At 38.7% G+C, this 23579-nt stretch overlaps 1 protein-coding gene across 2 annotated transcripts in view; it reads right to left on the bottom strand.

Annotated features, from left to right (window-relative positions):
* Positions 1-9432: 9432 nt before the first annotated feature.
* Positions 9433-23579, bottom strand: part of EML4 (EMAP like 4) — a 165109-nt gene continuing 150962 nt past the window's right edge. For both annotated transcript variants that reach the window (XM_063079052.1, XM_063079053.1), the window contains 5 exons: positions 23452-23549; positions 14065-14152; positions 13418-13516; positions 11455-11585; positions 9433-10735 (listed from right to left, as the gene is read on the bottom strand). In XM_063079052.1, the coding sequence (XP_062935122.1) occupies positions 10292-10735; positions 11455-11585; positions 13418-13516; positions 14065-14152; positions 23452-23549 (860 nt within the window). In that variant the 3' untranslated portion in view covers positions 9433-10291. The remainder of the gene's footprint in view (positions 10736-11454; positions 11586-13417; positions 13517-14064; positions 14153-23451; positions 23550-23579) is intronic.

The raw sequence follows: 23579 nt of genomic DNA, 5'->3' as shown, positions 1-23579 counted from the left end.
AAAAAATTTGTTTGAAAAATGGGCAAAGAAACTGAATAGACATTTCTCAAAAGAAGACATACAAATGGCCAACAGGTATATGAAAAAATGCTCAATATCACTAATCAGAGAAATACAAATCAAAACTATAATGAGATATCATCTCACCCCAGTTAATATGGCCATTATCAAAAAGAAAACAAATGCTGGCAAGGATGTGGATAAAGGGGAATTCTTACACATCGTTGGTGGGAATGTCAATTAGTACAGCCTTTATGGGAAACAGTATGGAGATTTCTCAAACAACTACAGTAGAGCTACCATATGATCCAGCAGTCCCACTGCTGGGTATATACCCAAAGGAATGGAAATCCAGTCAAGGGACCCAGTACTCCTGTGTTCATCGGTGCTCTATTCACAATAGCCAAGATGTGGGAACTAACCTAAATGTCCTTCAGTGGATGACTGGCTGAAGAAAATGTGGTTATATACACAATGGAATACTACTCAGCCATTAAAAAGAATGAAATTCTGACATTTGCAGCAACATGGATGAGCTTGGAGAAAATTATGTTAAGTGAAATAAGCCAGACACACAGAGACATATCACATGTTCTCACTCATATGTGGAAGCTAAAAAAGTTGATCTCATAGAATTTGAGAGAAGAATAGTGTTTACTAGAGATTGGGGGGGGGGTTGGGGAGAGGGTGGTCAGTGGATACAAAATAGTAGAGAGAGAGAGGAGGAATGGGATCTAGTGTTCTATGGTAATATAGGGAGACTAGTTAACAACAAAGTACTGTGTACTTTTGTTTTGTTTTTTAAAAGATCCCACGGGAGATCCGAACCCGTGGCCTTGGTGTTATCAGCACCGCACTCTCCCAAGTGAGCCATGGGCCGGCCCTACTGTGTTTTTTTGAATACCTAGTCAGATCATGTTGAACGTTCCTAACACAAAGAAGTGACAAATGTTTGAGGTGATGGATGTACTAAGCACCCCAATATGATCACTGCACACAGTATGAATGTACCCAAATATCATAAGTATTTACAGTTATCATGGGTCAGTTAAGAAAAATGGAGAGAGAAGTAGAATAGTGGTTACCAGAGGCAGGGAAAGGGGAAGGGGAGGGGTGGCCAGGGAAAGATCGGTAGACTGGTACCAGGTTACAAAGTAACACTTAGGTAGGAAGAACAAGTTCTGGTGCTCTAGGGTGACAAGAGCTAATAATATTATATCGTGTATTTCAACATAGCCAGAAAAGAGGATCTTGAATGTTATAACTGCAAAGAAATTATGTTTTGGTGATAGATACGCTAACTATTCTGATTAGAACATTATACAATATATGCACGTATTGAAACAAGTTGTATCCCATATACATGTACAGTGAAGAGAAAAAACAAAAAAAGAATTTTAGTATCCAGGTGGCAGTTGAGACCATAGGGGTCTGTGAAACAGCAAGGGGGGAAGTACCAGTACCCCAGGGGCAGGTGGATAGGAAGGGCTTGTGATCGCTCGTAGGGGTGTAAGAACAGAAGGAAGGTAGACAGACTTATGGGCAAGCCAGACACAAAGGAGGACACACTGTATGATTCCATTTACATGACAGTCAAAACCAGGCAGAAGTAATTGGAAGTGATAGAGGTCAGAATAGAACTTACCCTTGTAAGGGAACACTGGCCAGAGTAGGGTCACAGAGTGCTGGGAATGTTCTGGATCCTCCTCTGGTGGTGGTCACCTGGGTCTAGACATATGCACGTATACACACCAGTACACCAAGATTTGTAAACTTTTATTGTAAGGTGTACCTTAAAAAATGTTAAAGAATAAGAAAGGAGGGAAGGAGGGAGGAAAGGGAAGAGGGAAAGACCCAGGGAGGGAAGAAGGGAGATTAGGAAGGAAGAGAGAAACTTGAGCCAGTGGTGCCCGGAGAGGACGGGATTTCAAGAAAAGAGAATGACGACCAGTGTTCACTCACATGCCCGGAGGTCAAGCCGTTGGGCTGGCTCTGTGTATGGAGTGGCGTGGATGTGGGCTGTGTCCTTGGAGGCTGCCCGGCCAGTCCTCTCATGTTCACCACTAGTGTGTGTCACGTGCACCGTTGAGTGAGTGTAGAGAACAGACCCTATCAGAACATGGAGGAGCGAAGAGACTTTGGTAAGATCCTCAGAGCAAGGGCACACCTGAGAAATCTCTTGAGCCTTGTCTGTAGCTCCCAGCCATGCAAATGGCCACATCTGTGGTTTCCTGAGTGCCCTCCCAGACAAATCCCTTTGTTTCAGTTTGATAATGCTTAATGAAAAATGTAATTAACTACTATAATTTAATTAAAAAAAAAAAACTTCCAACTTCCTTCTATTTTAATGTGAGTTTCCTATAGAAACCACTTCAGCTTTGGCGGCTGTGAATGGCAGCTTTATTAATGGAGCCATCTGCAGGCTTTCCTAGGTTTCCTAACAATCTGTCGCATTGCTGATGGCTTCCAGCACAAACACTGTTGATTGTGATGGAGGCCCAGCCAGAGATCTGGAGGGGACAGCCTTCCCTGCACCCTGATACAAGGACAGCTAATGTCTCCTCTCATTCTCCACGAAGGCTGGGCCTTCACAGAGCAGGTGGGGGCAAAGCTCATGAGCTCGCCAGGATGGCTCTCCGCTCTGGATTGGGTGCTCTTGGAGCTTAAGGCCCTTCAGCTTCTTTTTCAGACCAAGACCAGGGCGTTGGTGCCTGGGGGCAGCACAGATGGTGTGTGAGCTCACCTACATCCACAGTGGAAAATGCTTTCACAAGAACCAAGCAATTATCCTCAGTTACTTAAAACCGCTCATGGGGGCCTTTTTCATTGTAGCCAGTAGGTTTTCGCTGTCAGTTTCCTCACTTGCCCCAGGATAAGGCTGACCTGTCAGGTGTGGATGGAGTTGGGTTCCAGGGTCTTGTGAGTCCTAACAAGGGGACTCTTGGCTCAGCTCAGAATTAATTCATCTTCTAAATGGAAATGTCAAAGGCGGGCAAACATTCCTGCTAATGATTCTGATGATGAGATATTCATGGGCAGCAAACAGTAGGCACATGGAGATGGATTTTGCTGATAAAGCCGGGGGCCTGCCACTCTCAGGAGAGAATGCCTGATCACCTAATCTCAATTCTGCAGCAATCTTACCAGGGCTCCATGATAAAGAGAGTGAAATTCTTACTTTTCTTTTTCATTTTATTAATTCTGAATAAGGGGAGGCGACTCAGCCCAAGCACCTGAGGGAAAGGCAGGAGTTGGGTGGCCTCAGGAAAGGGTTTCCAAGAAAGAGGGAGTGAGTACCTATGACAAATCAGTCAGAAGCAAGACAAGTGGGAGGGAGAAGAGGTACAGAATGCCCCAGCCACCAGGGAAAAACACCGGCAGCCTGTTTCCTTCCCTCTGCAGCAGGAGTGCGGAGTTGTCCTGCTGTGTATCAATCACATGTCCTCGGAGGGGCTGACAGAAGATGCATTTTTAGTGCTGTCAGGTTGTCTCTCGTCCCTGCTATCCCAGATGCCCAGCTTTGCAATTACACCTCCGGCCAACACCCCTCGCTGGCCTGGGATTGGTTCCTTCATGCCTATGGCAGAGAAAGGAATTTTCCCCCGACACCTGTGATAGCAGCACGGGGGCTAGAAAGGCAGTGGGCACCACCCGTTTCACAGTCAGCAGTGTTTCATTTGACCTGGAGGTGGAGCACTTCGAGGGCAGAAATAGAAGAGGATTCGTTGTAAGAAGGCCCATTTTCTTCTCCACATTACCTTTGAAAGCATAAAGGGAAGGTAAAGTTTCTACATCATTATTTTTTAATTTTGAAATAGTCACTGACTCACAGGATGTTTTAAAAATAGTACATAGAATCCTGTGAACCCATCTCTCAACGTCCTCCAAGGGTGACACCTTACATAATGGTATATTATGACCAGGAAATGGACATTGGTACAATACAGTAATCCAGACTACAAACCTTACTCAGTTTTCAGCAGTTCTGCGTGCATTCGTGTGTGTGTGCGCATGTGTGTAGTTCTATGAAATTAAATTCCATGCATAGAGTCATGCAACCATCATCATAATCGGATACAGACTGGTCACCACCACAAAGGAACTCCCCTTGTACTACCCCTTTATAGTCACATCTCCTCCCCTCCATCCTTGTCCCTGGCAATCACTAATCTGTTTTTGGTCTCTATAGTTTTGTCATTTCAAAAATGGTACACAAATGGAAATATACAATTTGTAAACTTTTGAGATTGGCTTGTTTTACTATGCACAATGCCCTTGACAGCCATCCAAGTTGGCATGTGTCCATAGTTCGTGCCTTTTTATTGTAAGTAGTATTCCATTGTATGGATTCTACATCATTATTTTTTAAGTATCAAAATTTGGCCTTTTGGATGTATCAGTTCTAGAATTTAAGCAATGGATGGGTAGTTTCAATAGATGTCCAATCCAAGATTCCTTAGTGGGAATAATTTACTTTTTACATTTCAAATAATACATTATTGCATCATTAGAATTTTCTAATTTTGAGGGAACTTGACTTTGCTCTATGCCCGTCCTAAAATACACAAGGCCTGCTTTTTGCAACCTTCCTAGATAATGAGAGCTCTATGAGGGCAGGGGCTATAACTTTCTCATCGCTGGATCCCCAGCTGAGTCCAGCATAGCTTCTTGCACTAGGCAAGGTCCTTAGTATACACCTGATGGACGAATGTCTCCGCTGGGTCCTCAGGCCCACACAAACTCCCCAGGATTCAAACTGACTATCACTTTGAAGGTGATGGCAGCACAATACGCTTTCCTTGGAGTGAGACAAGTCTGTTGAAAGGGAGCTGCCTTATTTGGACATCTGACTTACAGTTCTGTTAAGTGAGACAGAGCTCTACAGTTGACAAGGGAAGAGAATGCCAGTTTCTGACTTCCCTGCTTCTAGCCAGGTTACCTAGTCACCCCAACCCAGCGTCTACTAAACGGGAATCACTGTTGCCACTGGCTGGTGGGGGCGGGGGCGCATGGATTTGCGCAGAGGGGCTCCAAAGTATCTTGTGACCTTTCTCGGGATGCTGCATTCTGGCTGGGAGGCCACGTGTGCAGTCAAGAATGAAATGGGATGACCATGTCTGAAGGCTTTGCATTTTACTAAAGTTATTTTTCCTCCCTGAAGCCATTTCTTACGTCATCCACTTTGTTTTCAGTTCCTCTAGTGAGATCTTGTGGAAGCACACAGTCAGGAGTTGAAATTGGCCCCTGGTGCTGATTTTGCTTAATCCCACAGATATTTAGTCATCAGCACCAGCAATTATCCATATTCATCTCTGTCAATGGATGGCTCCCTAGGAAAGTCTGTTTTCAGGACTACACGATTACACTGCTGAGAGGGAGAGGGGACAGGGGATCAAAGCCCTGTGGCTGAGCGTGGGGTTGGCCCTACCCCAGGCTTGCCATGGGAAGTGTGGGATGGGGAATGAGGACAAAGTGGAAAAAGCATTTGGCCAATGACAGAGAGAAGCTGCCACACTAAACTCGGTGAAATGGAAATTGCCCAAAGCCTGGAAAAGGGAGCAGTGTCTCCACACAAACATGAGGGATGAGGACTCATGCGCCCGACTGTGGTCAGAGAAGGCAGGAAGAGCAGGCCGTTGCTGGCAGCAGCTGCCACAGTACAGTGAATGAGCTGGAAGCTCCCTGCCCTGTGCTCTGGTCATAGGGACAAGCAGCAGAGGATTTGTGTGAGAAGGGCCCCTTCCACTCTGTGACTGTTCAGAGTCCAAAGCTGCCATTCCCAAAGCCTAATCATCACTTTCTCCAGCTTTTCCTTATGCCAGTCTTAAATCCTTTCTACCAGAAGTGTAACCCGTTTCATTGTTTCGTCATTATTTTACAGCTCACGTATGAACAGCAGGAGGGCCCAGTGGCTAGCCGCAGGGACTCTGGAGGCAGGAGTACCTGGCTTCAAGTTGTGGCTCAGCCACTCGCTAGTGGTGTACTCTGTTAAGTTACTTGGCTTCTCTGTTCCTCAAATTTCCTCAGCTGTAAAATGGAGATATGGAATTTAGGACTGTTGAGAGGACTGACTGAATACGCTACACGCGTTGTACTAAGCGTCAGCTATTATTGTTGATTGGCATCTAGTCACATGGGTGTGCCATAATTTAACCTTTGGGCATCTAGGTTTTGTTTTAGCTGATTTCTTCATGTTTTAGAAGACTGAGACACTTCCTTTGAGACACAGAAGTGGTAGCCTTGTTTTCTGCCAGATTTCTGGATTGGTAAATTCTTTTTAAAAAAAAAAAAAAGTTCAGTTCAGTAAGTTAGACAGTGAATACAGAAATGAAGCAGGCTGACATTTCTAGAGGAAACAATGAAACTTTTCTCCATTTGGGATTATTTGCTCTCTCCTTATTCCTTTGTCTGGGGAGTCTGTTTTTACATCAGAGCTTTAAAGGTTATTATAGGGATCTACTAATGAAGGTGGAATAAAAATTCAGGTTTCCTTTGGGAAAGATGGACCAATTAGCTCAAAATGAGTAACATTACCTGAGCCCCTGTGAAGAAGCAGGAGCTGCCCCTTTACAAAGGGCTGCCTTTAGGTTTTTTGGAAAAACACCTTGAGACCTTTTTCTGGCCCTGAAGCCTCCAGTGGTGGGCCATCCTGGACAGAGGGGCTTCTCCAGCAGGGCTGGTTTCAGTGACAGAGAGAGATGTGCAGCAGCACCGTGGGCACTGGACCGAGGATTGAGACCAACACAGGCCATCTTCTCAGTTTCCCTTATCTCCTTCCCAAAATCTCTCTCTACCCTTGATCTTTCCGTCTTCCTATTTCTAAGGAATGTTTTTCTCCCAGTGTAGAGGAAAAAGTGCAAGCTCTGCATTTATAAAACACGAAGCCCTGCCATGGCTGTTATCTAGCTAAATGGACATGGGCCAGTTACTCAATCTCCTCAATGTGTTCCCTCATCTATAGGGTTTCGTCCCCACGTCACTGAGAGCGGGGGCTTGGGGACATGCTTGGCCCACAGTAGGTGCTCCTCCAGTGGCAGCTTTTCTCCATCCAAGTCCTACATAGCTGCTCTTCAGCCTGTCTTCTTGGTCTAAAACACATGTTCTTGTCCTTAACTCTCTTCATTTCCAGCTTTAAGTTGAAAACCTGCTTCTTCATGGAAGTAACATTAACATCGATTAAAATAGAAAACTATTAATTATTAAAATTAAGTTAGCATTTAGACCTTGATGTGTTGAAAAGCTAATTCATCATTATTTTCCCATAGACGAGTTCCTTTTTCTGGATTTCCTTGTTTTTTATTAAGAAAAACATTGTCAAGCAAGTTTGTTCTGTCTCACATCAGTGAAAAAGGAATTCCTAGCCCAGGGCATCCTCTCATGGGTTAGTATATGTGACTGGCTGTGAATATGAAGTCACCAAAGATGAATAAAGCAATAGTGAAAACCCCATCATTCCATGGTTGTAAAACTGGAGGATGTTTGGAATACTCTCTCAACCTATTCTTCATAAAGAAAAATTTGTAACAGCCAATTCATGGTTGGGGTATACAGAGGGTCTGTGTTACTAAGCAACATGGCAGAGATGGGAAAAAGCAGGGAATGCCGTGGTCTATTGAGTTAAAGGACTTCACAAAGGCTGACACCGGGAGACAGCCCAGTCAGTCAGGTAACCAGGATCACTAGGATTATCCAATGTTAAGCAGTGGAGAAAATGCAGACATGAAACAAATTAAAACTAAGCTCTTGTAGCAAATAGGAGCAGAAATCACAAGTAATTTCCTCTAACATTATGGGATGGAGTTTGATACTTCCAGAATGATTTTATCCACAGCAGCAGCAGTGGTCAACTGATACATACATGTTTTCTTCTGAATTGTCATGTCTTCTGATAATTGGATGGTCAAGGAAACTAACATTGAAAATGAAGAAAGAGTTAAGACACACTTAGACAAAGGAAACATTTTGATTATTTTATTTTTTAATCTTCAAAATTTTCTGCCATGAGACAGGAATGCATGATTGAAATGGCTCAACATCTTCACATGAAACACTTGGATTCATTTTCATTCACAAGTTTTTCTAAAAACATCTACAATTTCATAATCTCACCCACCTCTAACCATTATCACAGATTTAACTGACCATTAAACAGTAGTTGCCAGCATTAGATAGCTGGAACGCTTTCTGCGTATTAGTAGTGTCATTTGAAACTACCACTCAAGAGATCATGATTATAAATCTCATTGTACATGGCAATCCCAAAGGAGACTGATGTCCTCAAACTCCCTGCTTCCCATGGAGAGCTGTATCCCCCGGGTACTTAAGAAATGCTCTTTGTTCTCCTGGAATTGTTTTTCATCACATAATATTTTTCTTGCAGGGAACAGCTCATGCTGACCTGATGATTTAACTGTCACTGCTAATAGGCAGATATGTATGCCTGATACTTAACTGGTGCTCTCTGATAACTATGTACACAACATACTGAAAAAATTGGGTTGCTTGGAATCTGCATCTCTTCTTTTGAAGAGAACTACTTTGAGGTTTTTTTTGAACAGTTGTAAACAAAAGAAAAGAGATATACATGGACATATATGTACACACATAGAGATCTACACTGAGTATTTTCAAGGTGGTGCATATCTTCTTATCCAGAGATACACACAAACACAGAGTAAGTGTCTCCACTCGCCCCTTCACACACACCCACAACCTTCCATACAGCATGTGAATATAAATGTTTTAAGTGTCCTTGGGAGTTCACTGGAGTTTTCATATTACCAAATGATGATGAAATACCTGATCTGTAATACTCCTGAGAAGGTATTAGAAGGGAATGACAGTTCTGATGCACTTTGGAATGGCACAATCACGTAAACGCTTGCATACTTAAGACTTCTGAACTTATCCAAAGTTTCTAAACATGATCTGACCCAAAAAAAAAAAGTATCAAAACGATGCAGCAAGTTAAAAAATAAAACAAAAAAAGTTTTTTATAATCAAAGTATAAACAAATATAGGAAATGCATATTTGTCAGTAATAATTTTAAAGTAGGAAACATGTACTTAAGAAAAACATAGTTGTCTGACAAAACTTTAAAAACTTTACAACACATAAGAATACATGCATTGCCCAAAATAGCAGAAGATAATCACATTAAACTTGCAAGGCCTATAGCAACTCCACCAGAAAAAAATCACCTTATATATAGCAAGTCTGTTAAGTATGCAATTTATAAAAAATTACTGTGACTGTTATTCACACTTCTGTAAAAAAGAATCTGCAATTTGCTGAATATCTTATCCCTCAGCATAATTAATTTGTATAAAAATTACAACCAATGAATTTCAAGCACCAATTCAATCATTTAAACTATATTTCTCCTATTATTGAGGAAACAAATTATGATGAAGGCTAAGCTAAAATTAGCCGTATAATTATTACAGTTTAGTTTTAAAGGCATGTGGCTTTTTTTCTTCCATTCACTTGAATGCCAAACATTAGAGAATGTTTAGGCCAGTAAAGGACTCCTTGAAGGAATCCATCATTTTTGAGTATCAATGGTTTAATATACATTAAAAGCTCTTTAACAAACCAATGCTCTCTTAGTTCTAGGATAAAACAGGTTTGCACACAAGAAATTAAGGGACTGTTCCTCATTATGACTTAGAAAAGGCAGCACCTATATAGTAGACTAACAAGCACATTTGGACTACTAGTAGTGTAAGAAAACAACATTAATATTTAAGAAGGCAACACCACTGCACTTGGCAATACTGAAATTTTTCTTAATTAAAAAAAAAAATTCCATTAAACATTTGGGATAGGAAGAGTATCTCAATAAGAGCGCATTTTTTTCTGGTTTCTTTTTCTGCATCAGGGAAAAAAGGAGGACAGTCTGAGCCAGTAGATGAGTAACAGTGTTTGTGATGCCTCTGGTTGTTCCTGAAGAAAACATGTTCAGATAACAAGGGGGTTTATTTCAATCACCACAACTGCTATTTTTGTTTCCAGTATTCACATCATACCACTTACAAACACAGTAATTTCTGAGACATAATAAATGTTTCAGTCTTCTACTACTAAGTTTGGTTAATTTTCAATGCACTCCAAACTGAACCTTTAGGTTGGCTGCATTTGAGAAACTGGAGATAAGACTATCGACGAAAGCAGATCACATGGAAACCAAAATCTCGATTAACAGAGATTCTCTATCACTGCCCATCGTGTTATCTGAACTTGATCACAAAATCACATGCAGATGAAGAGAGTCACACTGAAGCCATGGTGTTAGGATAGGGCGGAAGGGTCCTGCTGGTCCTCACTCATGTCACTGGGTGGCTCTTGACAAACAGGCTCACGGAGGTCTTCGCTACCCACTTCACTCTGCTCTTCGCTATGGTCTTCACTTGGCTCCACAGTCTGTTCCAGGCTATTCTCCAGAAGTGTGGGAGAATTGTTTATCCTACTTTCTTCTTCAGCTGTCTCATTTAAGGGCTGGGAAGGAGGTGGTGTGGGAGTATTAGACTGGATGACACTTTCAATGGAAGAGATGGGGGCTTTGGTTATAGCATCCGCTGTAATCTCATTCTGAGGCAAAGATAACTTTTCCACAAGTTTCCACTGGATGATGCTCATGTCTTTTCCACCAGTAGAAATCAGGTGACTGTCATTATGAGTAAAACTGACATTGGTGACATGGCTGCTGTGGGCACTGTACTTGTGACTGGGAGCCTATATGAAATAAATCAGACAGGAAAGTTAAACTCATTGTTCACATGCCTGTTTCCAGCAATGGAGGTGACTGTAAGGAAGGTAACTCAGCTTGTGAAACAGGTAATTCAAATCAAAGCCACAAGTCATCAAATCTGAGGAATAAGATGAGCAGTAATTACCTCTGAATGCCTCTTTATATAGGAGAAACAATCAGAATAATTGGACACCTTTATAGTTTCACACTACAGGTTTAAAAAAATAACTAAAATTCTTTAATAGATGTCAGTTGGTACATTTGTCAGAGCTTAGTAACTATTCCTTTGAGGTGGCTAGGTAGTAAATTTGGGAATTTACTAGATTGGCATAATTATAGGTGATTCAGGAAATAGTTCCTTTAGTTTTATAATGCTGATTGTATGCCTAACAAATAAAATATTTTAATATGTTTAGGAGAAATTTTAAATTGCCAAAAAACCAAAATAAACAACTGGACAATAAACAGAAGGGAATAAAACATCATCAGTTGCCACTTCTATATCTGTCTTCTCATTAGCTTTAATGAGGAAGGAGAAGATAAACAATGTCTACTAGGATGCTCACAGATGGCCCTATTCTCCCTCTGTGCATCACGGTATCACGGAGAGTTTAATTAGTAATCCTATGATTACTTTCTTGCCATAGACACAAAATTAACCTCAAACAAGAGACCCTATAACATTAGTTTCTATTGAGTTTACCTTTGCTTTGGAGCAGGGATACTGAAACAGATGGACTTTACAAAAGTCATCAGCAACAGCTATCACTTTTCTATTGTGGGATCGCACCAGTGCGTTGATATCTGTTCCATCGGATCCTTCTGGCCAGACACCTATGATATGCAAACACAGGGGTGTAGAAAAATTAGACTAAAAAATGTAACTATGATGCTACATATGTTTATTTTAGAATTTGATTTACTTCTGTGTTCAAACTCTTAGCTGCTAACATTTCCCTTTCAAATTTCTTAGCAGCTTAAGACTGTTCTTTGTTCAAATGATGAAGTTTTATCCAAAATCTAACTAATAATGAAGATAAACCAAAATAGCCCCAAGATGGAAAACTCAGACTCAACAGTACTCAATAGTAACCAGCAGGTGGGGCTAATAATTTATTTTTAGTTTCAGCTTGACTCACCTCAGCAATAAGCTCTTCCTTTTTAAAGTTTCTAGTTAGGGGGAAAGTTATCAGTTCCTTGTACAGCAAGGTACAAAAACCAAGCCACAGCACTAAGTCTTCAACATGGACTCTAGGTTCTCTTTCAGGCAGGCACCTCCAAGAAAACCTCAGAGATTTTTGTGGAAATGTGTAGGCCACTCACTAGTCCAGCATGCCATTCCACAGAATTTTCCTGGAAACATTACTTATGTCCAAAGATAAGACATATCAAATGCAATTATTCTGAATCATTATGAGGCACTGGTGACCATGCTTATCATAATTATCACAAAACTCTTATTAGGTTAGATTAAAACTATGGAACATACAAGGGTTGAGATGTAGGCCTCCTGTGGTTGAAAGCTATTCTAGAGAATATATATTTTTGGTAAATTTGATAAAAACAAGTCAAAACACTTTTTAATTGATATCTCTTGATAAGTAAATAAATACTGTCTCATTAAAATACCAGAGAAATTACCAGCTACTAGCCACTGCTTCAGTTTCAGCCAGAATAATGAAACTGTTTATGGATGACTCAGGATTATTTTGTTTTCAATTTCTTTCTAGCTTATTGGGCTTCTCCATCTTGATAGCACTTGTGTTTAGAATAATTATCTAGAATGGATTATTTTTCTAATGCACACAGCATAAAGAAGCGTTCAGATCTATGATCAGGATGAAGGAAAGAACCCAATTTTCAGAAGGGAGAGATATATTGTTAGAGGGAAAATATTAATATTTTGGATGTTGTTTTAGGTATTGGTGCCACATCCATTTCCAGTATTTTAATTATTGAGTATAACATCTTTTTAATTCTTTGCAAACAAGACTTCATTATTTTAACTTTTCCACTTATCTTCTAATCCCTTCAGAAGGAAGGATACCTGAAGATTGGGAAAGGCTTAGGAAACTGTTACACAGGACAGATTGTATGATTCCATTTATATGGACTATGTAGCACAGACAAATCGATAGAGAAAGAAAGTAGATTAGTGGTTTCCGGGTGGGAGGGGTAGAGCAAGGGAGAGATGAGGAGTGACTTCTATTGGGCATAGGGATTCTTTCTGGGATGATAAAAATGTTCTAAAATTAGGCCATGATGATGGCTGAATAACTCCGTGAATATATGAAAATGATTGAATTGTATACTTTAAATAGGTGAATTGTATGGTATATGAATGATACTGCAATAGAGTTGCTATTTTTAAAATGATTTTACAAATTTAAAAATTTCCATTTTCACCTGGAGGAAAAAACAGGAAGGCAATCTGTACTACTATGTAAATTCCTTTCCATTTAATTCTTTCGTATTTATTGGAGACCAAAAGTGCTGAATTCCGCCGAGAACAAATCCTGTATTGGTTCAATTTCTCTGAAAAGCTGATATTAATAGTGATAATACTAAAGAACACACACATACTATTTTTCACTCATAAATTCAAGTAAATATTACATATAAAAACCCCACAAAGTGCTTCTTCACATCAGGTGTCATGTCCTTACCAAAGACTTGAAAGCCTAGTACACAGGTATATGTTGTCCAGTCAATGTCCTTGCAATCTGATCGATTCCTGATTAGTTTGCAGCCACTTGGAATGTCCCCTTTAAATTCAGAAACAGGAAGTATAATCATAGTGCTTGTGTACAAATGTATTTGAAAGTACATCTCGATTCAAACTAGCCATGTTTACTTGTATTTATAATCCATACACTGAAAAATATTAAGACATTTAAAAAGGAAAAGAAAGTGTTTACTTTAACAGGGTTTATAGAACTACAAATTGTTTCCCGTGGAAGTTTTTTTTTTTCTCCCTCTAAAAGCATAAATGCCTATTCCATTATACTCTTCCCTGCTTCCAGGAAGATTGTTAAATGAAAAACCATTCAGAGCAGCATCAATCTCACTGAGTAATTTCTTACTACTACATGTGCCTTCAGTTCTACACCACTAAATTAATTCATTACTTTCTTGGAGAAGTGAACTACATTTGAGATTCTCATTCCTTAGCTCAGAGTAACATATGCTCTGTCAGTGAGAGAGGCCAGCATGCACTCTTTGCATTTGCACAATTCAAATTCCTTGCAGCCTATTCATCAGCACCCGAGAGGCACACCTGAGCCACAGAGCCCATATGATCATTCATACTTACAGTACAGTATCTCATAATCTCCCGAGTTAGACATTATATACTTGTTGTCTGGGGACCAGTCAAGGTGTGTGATGTAGCTGGAATGTCCCTAGGGAATAACAGATCAACTGTTAGAAAGCATTTAGAGTTTTGAATGTTACATAGTTTAATAGCCAGTGTTGTTTTCTGAGTACCTACTTGTTGGAATTCCTAAAGGATGGGGAGCAGTATCACAGCCTCTAGAACTAAACAAGACCCATAGCTGGTCTTTATCTCTTTTTCACTCTATCTTGTTGGGAACCAAAGATGCAGGTATGTGAAGATGCCAGTGACGCACGAAGAGTCCTGGCAGGACTCTGGAAGTAAAGGAATCTCACCATGAGGGAAATATTAAGTACCTGAAACTTGGGAGAATCCTGCTGGCTGCTCCACCTAGATACCAGAAACATGCATCTACTACCTGTGCTAGTGACTTACAAGAAATTCTCTTATACTTGTTTTTAGAGGACACTGCAACAGATATCACACCCTCAGGCCTAATTTCAAGTCACTGGTGTCCCAATTAGAGTGACTTCATTTTTGTGAATGAAGTATTGGTTACTAGTTGTCCACAAAGGACACTTTTCCTGGGATACTTCTTGAGTATCTGTGGTACAGCTGAGACTCAGCTGAGGAATATGGCACTCATATGTAGTCATATAGAGGTCTCCTAAAGAATGTTCTGGGGGAAAAGTCACCTAACATTGTACTCCTTCAGAATAGATGGACACAAAATAATCATCTGACACCTTAAAATATTCCTTAAAGAGGAACAAAGTGATTTTTTCCTGCTTAGGTTTTATTAACACTGTGGGAATTAACACAAAAAAATCAATAAATGCTTATTAATTTTTTTGGCTTCACATGTAAACATTTGATGATTTCCAATAAACTATTTCAGATAAATTACACAGATCTTATGGTTTACCAAAGTTGACAGACACCTGAATTCACTTTTATCTCCTACAAACTGTGGTGAAATGTTTAATTTCTATTGTACTTTTTGAATTACTAGTTCTCTGCTCATATGGTTGTATGTTTTAAGTTAATAAATTCAATGTACCTTAGGTATAGTTTTTGATGATTCACACAAGGTATTCTAATTATTCCAGTACCCTTCTGAAGTCTAATGATGTGTTCTCAAACCTTTCTGGAGCTATTATCTCCACCATAGTGCTACACAGCAAATAAACATAATTATATGTTTAAATGAATTTAAATTACGTGAATTTGAGAACTGTGAAACTTTCTGAATCACTACAGATTAGGTGGCATATTGGAAAACAGGTTGGGAATCACTTACTAAGCACACAAGAGACCCACCAACTTAATAAGAAGCCAATTTTCAAAGCCAGAAAGACACATGTGGTTACTGGGTATTTTCATAGAATGGCAGGAGGATGGGGTTCACACAAGCCTTCTCACAGTGCACATGTGTCTGGAGAAGCCATGCTTCTAAAAATAAAAAAAATGTTGCTACACAATGAAGGATTTAACCAGATTATCTTGGTAAAGTATCATCCTCCAAGAAGTATTCATCCTAATGTATAAGTACTTAAAAAGTACTGCATCTCTGTGAAAACCCTTTAATAGCTTTACATAGAAGAGCATCAAAAGAACTGTACGTATACATAATATTCACATAACTCAAATCTGTGTTGGATACAGGATGTATTCAGAAGGTAAATCAATATAAAATATTCTCAAAAAGGACTCCTGAGTAAGAAAAGTCCCTAAATTTAGAAAAGACCTTGGAAAAGTTATCAATTCATAGTGGAAAATGAAGTAATTATTTTTTCCCTGGTATAGATGCCAATAAATAAGCAAAGCAAAGATTAAATGCAACTGCTATCAACCACAATGTATATCGACAAAATAAAATTAAAAAAAAAAAAAAATGCAACTGCTGGGGTCTATAATGCTACCTCCCTGACTCCACTTCAGAATGTCCTCGCCCCTCCCCAACTCACAGGCCTATGGAAAGCATATATATAAACTGGGAAAAATAGCCTCAAACTTCATCTCATGGGCACATACATATTGGGAGCAAAATCTAGTATATCCCCTTGAAAAGAAACAGAAAAGTATTCTAACCTGGCACTTTCATTACTGTCACTAAGTAGCTAAATGGTGTCACTGCAATTATCATAAGTGAAAGAGCTAAGATTGCTACTCTGGAGAAAAAATTGAGAAACATTTGAATTAAATCTTTGTCAAGTGTGTGGAGATCATCACCTAAAATGGTGGTTCGCAAATGACTTAAAATTACCTGGAGAGTTAAAAAAAAAAAAGAAACAACCCAAGGCCCAGATTTAGGGACTTAACTTTTTTCCTAAGTAGGTATCCAGGTGTCCCCTCACCATATACAGCCATGCTGTCCAATGGAACTCTCTGCAATGATGCAAATGTTCTGTATCTGTTTGGTCCAATGTAGTCACCTGTGGTTGCTGAGTATGTGAAATGTGGCTAGTGCTCCCAGGGAACTGAACTGCGTTTAATGTTATGAACAGAAAGTTGTGGGTAGTAATGGCCATACTGGGTAGGTAACTCAGAGAACAGTTCTTTCTCTACTGATTTGAAATACCTTTTCTTTATTATTTAGTAAATTTCCAGAAAAACATAAATCTATTTCTGGACTCTTCCATTAGTCTATCTGCTCATTCCCAACCATGATAGTTCTGCGGTATGTAGAAAATTTCAGATGAACGTTTACCAAGCCCATAAATATGTTTCATCGGATTTAGAGAATAGTTTGCAGAGAACAGATATCTTTATCAAGTCTTTTCATATAGAAATATGCTCTGTCTATTCTTTCAGTTCTTAGTTTATATCTTTCAGCAATGTTTTACATATCTTCCTGTGCTTTTGTTGCTAGGTTTATTCTCAAAGCATCTATAGTTTTTGTTACTATTGTGAATGGGGATTTTTTCCCCCATCACATTTTTGATATGCTTTTACTGGTTTGAGGGAAAATGAATTAGAGTGTTTACTGCTAGTTGCCTATCCAAGTCACGTTCTCCCCTTTTGTTGAGTGCCCAGCTAAAACACTGTATTACCCAATCCTCCTTCGCAGCTAGAGGTAGTAGAAGTCACTGAATGGGGCTTCAATGAAAACCTTAAGAGAACTGACTTAGTGGAACGAGTGCCCTTTTGTTCCTCGCCCTTATCCTTTCTGCTTGGAATTAGGAAGTGAGTTGGAACAGGAACTGGCTGGAGTTCCAGCAGCATCTTTTGATGTTGAAGAGGAAAGCAACATACTATGGAGATGGAGTAGAAAGAAGGTTCCTAAGTAACTGATGTTCTCTTTTAAATGAGACCATATAACTAATTTGTTTAAGTCACCAAGTACTGCATATAATTCCTGTTATAGTAATACTGAATTCTACTACCTTAATGAAATCCTGTATTAGTTTTACAATTTATTTTCTTGGAGATTTCTAGGCAGACAGTTATAAAACTCTTCTCTTTTTTGATGTATATTTTCAATTACCAAAATCCTGGCAAAAAAAACAAAAAAAAACCAACAAAAAAACTTTCTTTTACCAGCATTCCTTGCCTATTCTAACAGATTTTATAATGCTTTTTAGTATATCACTGCAACTTCAATATACTATATCTCCTGGACTAATATCTTTAAGTAGCTCTGTTAAAAGGTACACAAGAATTTGAGGCAAGCAGAAAGCCATTAGCACTCAGGTGCAGAATAAAATCATCTTAATCCCATTGCAAATAGAATAGAAACTTAAGGTCAATCAGGACATTTAAAATCTTTCAAGGGGCCGGCCCGTGGTGCACTCGGGAGAGTGCAGCCCTTGGGAGCGCAGTGGGGCTCGTTCGGATCCTATATAGGAATGGTCAGTGCGCTCACTGGCTGAGCGTGGTGTGGCCGGTCACAAAAATGACAAAAAAAAAAAAAAAAAAAAATCTTTCAAAGAAAATATACAATTGTTCATAATTATGAAACTACTTTTGAACTTTAACAGATTAATGTACACCCTTAGGTACAACCCAGGGTTCATCAAGTTATTGAAAATAATGTTGCTTATAATAACAACACCTAATATTTACTGAGTACTTTATATCTAAATCTCCTAACAACTTGGGGAATATTAATAAGGATGACCACTCAGTAGGTGACAAAGTTTAGCAGGCATAGAGAAGTTAATAAATAACTTTTCTCAAGTCATATAACAAAGAATTGGTAGAGCTAGGGTTCAAACCCAGGTCAGATGATTCTGAAAATTAAGAACAGCAGCTAAATCATTCTTTTACTCATTTCTGTAACACCAAAGACGAGCAAAAAGTAATTTAAACGTAGCATTTTAAGAAAAAGAGTAAGTAAGCAAGCAAGGATCTTTTCAGTACGCTTTCAGAACCGTACAGGGAAAGGTGAGGTAAAAAAATACAGGAGTATTGGGCTCAAAGCAACAAAATTATAAAGCATCGCAACAATGGCACTAGAAGGGATCTTTGAGATAACCTATCAGTAGTCTTCAAATTCTTTTTAGCCATAAAACTCTTAAAATTATATCTTACTTGAGAAGCCAAATATGTAAAGCAAATAAAATCAGATCCATACTACCAGCCCAAACCCAGACACACCCCCAAATACTTGGGCTTTGCAGGAAATAATTTAAAAGGACCGATTGAATCCAAAGCTGCTTTATAAACTTTTCTATAGGTGCAATTACAAAATCATACTGTTTCCACAGTGAATATGTGATACGAACATGAATCTATGAATCCTATAGTTTATAATCAAACCACTTTTTCTAAAATAGTCAGCCCTCCATATCTATGGGTTCTGCATCTGAAGATTCAACTGAGGATCAAAAATATTTGGGGGGGAGGGGGCGGGGGGGAAACCCCAGAATAAAAAATAATACAGGCTAGAAGGGGCAATAACAGGTAGCCATAGATTAATAGGATATAGGGATGACTCCATTCTACCTCTCCCCCCTCAATCCATCAGCCAGCCTGGAATGGTCAGGCTCATGAAAAGCCAGTTATTTCCTGGGAGATTATTGGGGTTCCTTCAAAGAGATGGGGTAGGACCAGTGATGTTTAATAAACTTCGGGAATTTGTGAGGAGGTGTCCTTTGGTACATAACAGCAAGTACTAAAGCAGCTTCAGCAGAAAATATGTCCCTCGGCTCTTATTAACATAGATGTTGGGGTCAGGCACACATGAGCACTGATCTACTGCTATACTGAGCAGTGCTGTGTCATCTTACTTTACTGCTTTCACAGACAATGAGATTTATGCCTTTCAGTGGATCTTTGATTGTCATACTGCTGTTTTACAAGCAATGCCTGAAAGCTATTCCAGCGACACAGTGAATGGCTAGCGTAAAATACAGGCGGATGTACTAAGCTAGGTAATGTCCACTGTAGAGAAAAAAGGCTTCTTGCTGGCAGACTGGGCTATTTGCAGAAATAAAAGACAACTTACCCTCCCTTCTGTACTACTTCAAAATTAAGAAACTCCTTTAAGGGTTAGAATGTACTTTGTACTGTAACTATTTTTGTTTTGTTTCTAAAGTGACAAAGATTGTGCAGTATTAAAACTAAATTGAGGGGTTAGAAATGGGAGAGAAAAAGGAAGTAGCAGGGTATGTGAAAAAAGATTAAGCCAAAAGTGTTCTTGGCTGGGCTCATCTAGCATATGCTGAGGTTTTCAGGGTTATAAGGCTTGATCAGAGACACATCAAAATTTTAACTCAGTCTTTATCACCTTTGGAGATTAGTTTATTCATGATTTATACTGTAAGGTAATTCATGTATCTATATTGTAAGGCAATTGGATTAATCGAGATTGGCTTGATCAGAGAGGTTAGAACACAAAACAAAGGACTGTGATAAATGAGCTTTTAGTATAGTTGCTTCATTTTTTTTGTTCATCAAATGAGAAAGTTGACCAGACAATGCTCTCTTCTGCCCTTTATATGCTAAAAATTTTATGATTCTAAATGTAAATATTATAGTCTTTTTGGGATCAGACTTAACATTTTAAAAGAACACCTGGATAAGGGAATACACAATAAATCTCCAGTTTATACAAAGTTTTTAGAAACACTGAAATTTTAAGCAGATAAGGATAATCTTCAGAAAGATTATGAAAGATGTTTGGGGACAGTAGAAAATGAAAATAAGCTTCAATGAATGGAAGCACAAAGTTCTGTGAGTTTATGGAATCTACAGTGATTGTCCCTCAGGAATCTCTGAAAGTTAAACTTCAGAATTAACACGAAATAAATCAAAGCAGAAAGAAAGAAGCAAAGAAGTCAGAGCCATAATTGGCTCCAAGGTCGGCAAACCTAGAGTATAAGCTGACTGTAGATATAAATCTATCCAAAGAAAGTGTTATTCAGACAGGGGTGGCAGAAGGATGGTCAGCAAAGAAAAAGGAGTCACAGAAGCAAATGTGGGTAGTGACCACCTATGTCCAGGGTAGAGGGACCTGAACCAGTTCCAGTGGCAGCTATCACTCTACTGTGGATGGAGGTGCCAAATTTGCTGACCTTCTGATTATACTCTGGTTTCACATGTACTTTCCCTAAGGGGAAGGAATGCACTGGCTGGAAGATGCTCTGTTCCTATCCCTTTGGCATTTATATATCTTACTTTAAATGAAGAAATTAGTATTCTGATTATAAGTTTGTTTCCTGAGGTCTGCTAACAGAGAGAATACTTGGTTGGTCAGAGGAAACCAGGATTTAGTGCCCTTACCAATTGCAGTTCTTGCTGTAAATTGATATTTTATAAAACATCTTTGGAGAACTCAGTTGACTTAAAATGTATCTTGTCTTGTTTCTTAGCTTATAAGTTTGAAAGCAAGGCCCTGGCCTTTAATGATGTGATCATTTATCACATACTCATGTATCAGCCAGCTGCCATCTACCAAAAAGAGCTGCTTTACATCCTTGGGTAAGAAGAGAGACAGACTCCAGATACTTATAACTGGTTATAATTTATTACGGGGACATTTCCTAAAGCTCTAAGCCCAGTATGCTTCTGCAGCTACCATGGCTACTTTGACTATTAACAGGAAAATTATTGGAAATGAAACAGAAAACAGCATTTGTATTGGTAATTCTGAGAGTAGTTCTAGTTACCACCTTTTAAGAAAGACCTAATCTTCACAACAATGCTATAAAGTAAGAACTATTATAATCTCCAACCTTAAGATAATAAAATTAAGGCTCAAGAGAAGTTAATTAACTTGCCTAATGTTACAAACAAGAATGCAGCAGAGCCAGCATTAACCCAGTTTTTTTCTATCCTGTATAATAGCAGATAATAGATAAAGCAGTTAATAGGAGACCAGTTAATGTGACCAGCTGGTGGAAGCAGACAGCAAGGAAAAGTGACAGCTGGAAGCAAAGCACAAAACAGAAGATAATTAGAAAAGCAAATGATTTGAGCCTTTCATTATAGTCTCAAACAGCACTATAAACTTTAACAGTTCCTAAAGGGTATTTCAAAATACTTCCAAACACTCTAAAGATAAAAGCTGCCTAATTGGAATAGGAGAAGTCTCATGCAATCGATAAACTTGCCATTTCTCAACACTTCCAAGGGCATTCTGATTATCCAGTGTCACACAGAGGTCTGTTTCTTTTCTGCATCAGTTGTACTGTAATAAATCTGAGGCATTATCATACATTTGAAAGTTTTTGCTCCACTAAGAGGAGAACTATTTTCAAGTCCTGGATTTGCCACTATTTCAAGATGCCAATGACAAGTCATTCATCTCTGAAACTCGGTCTCTTCATCTGTAAAATGAGGGTTGAGCTAAGTGCTGCAGTGCTACCTGTAAATTTTATGGTTCCACAAGATTAAATCATATTCTATATATTCTATTTCTTAAGACATGGACTTTTTTAAAAAAGATTGAGATTAAAAAATAATTAAGAAAATTTGGGGGCCTGGCAGGGTAAACTTCAGTATAATCTGAAAATTCCTTTCACTGGAACATTTCAATTGATCATGTTGTACGTTATTCCATATCACAAACATTAAGTTGATAAATCGATTAAAAATAGATTTAAATAAATTAATAGATAATGATTCATAACTGTTGTCAAGGCAAACAAAAATATTTTGGATAAATTCTAAAACTCTGAGATTGCTTGTAGACCACTTTATAAATGGGCTGGTTTTAGCATATGGTATAATAGATACAAGAAAGCAAACAAACAAGTCTCTCTCAAATAGTAAATGGCCTGGTTTTTGCTTATATACAGTAAATAAAATTAATTTCAGATGTGTACTGAAGTTTATTTTGTTTACTATAAGATATACAGTGTGCTTCTAAAAATGAATTATTTGATTATTCTCCTCCAAATGGACTGTTTTGTGATAAAGACTATTAATGGATCTGTGTCACTAATTCATCACGATTTGCTAGTCCTAAATTAATTTCCTAACATATATACCAAGCTACCCCATTTTCTATAAAAATAAATGTTAACACTTACTGAGTACTTATTATGTGCGAAGAACTATCCTAGGTACTTTATATATATTAACTCATTTTAATCCTGTGAAGTATAAACTGCTATTATCATTTTATAGATGAGAAAACTTATGTAGGTTTAAGAAAATTGCCCAAGTTCACGTTAGCTTGTAAGTAGTGAAGCAAGAATTCAAATCCAGGTATTCTGATCCAGAGTCTGTGCTCTCAACTGCTATGCTATAGTGCCTACATTTTTTGTCCTGTCCTCAGCTCAACTGCACTTCTTGAGGACAAAGGAACCCATCTTGCACATATTCCCTGTGCCTAGGTCATTTCTCTAGTTAGCACAGTACCTGCTATACAGTAAGTACTTATTATGTCTACAGAATTTAATATAATCTCCATCCTATAATGATAGCCTTGTCAAGTGAGAAATGGGCAACAGATTGCAAGAAACATACTTCTGTTAACTCTCCTGAATGCAGACAAATCTCTCTATAAATTACTTTTAGTGGCAGAGAGGTGATATAAGATCACCTTATATTGTAAGGGTGTCAGAGGTGGGCTGGGACATGGGACACAGATTAAAAGTGAGATACCCTTTTATTTCTGACTCAATCCATTTTCAAAAGGTGTTTTCTAAGGGTTTCCTATAGAAATAGCTTTAAGAAACTGCCTTAAAATTAGTCAGAGGGAGACAAATATTAAACTCCCATCAAAAGGAGAAGTTTTTCTAGAGTAGTCAGGGAACTATAATGTTCTGCTCTCAGATAATCTCAGTTTTCAAAAACAGAATTAAAATTTAATGCACCTACAACAGATACATCAATGTAAACATCTAATTCTCTTTTTAACTGAAGTAAAATTTCCCAATAACTTTACAACTTAGTTTATTTTACTTTACTACTTACAGTGCACTTTCCATATCTGCTATATTTTCTTCCATTTTCTGAGACTACATAGAGGTAAATAAAGTTGTCATGAGATCCTACAGCCAGGAAGGTACCATCTAGAATGAAACAGGAAAAAGCGTTGACTA

The sequence above is a fragment of the Cynocephalus volans genome, chromosome 14, assembly GCF_027409185.1.
Source record: "Cynocephalus volans isolate mCynVol1 chromosome 14, mCynVol1.pri, whole genome shotgun sequence".
NCBI lineage: Eukaryota > Metazoa > Chordata > Mammalia > Dermoptera > Cynocephalidae > Cynocephalus > Cynocephalus volans.
The sequence above is the reverse complement of the archived record's forward strand: the minus strand, read 5'-3'. Positions and strand labels throughout refer to the sequence as shown.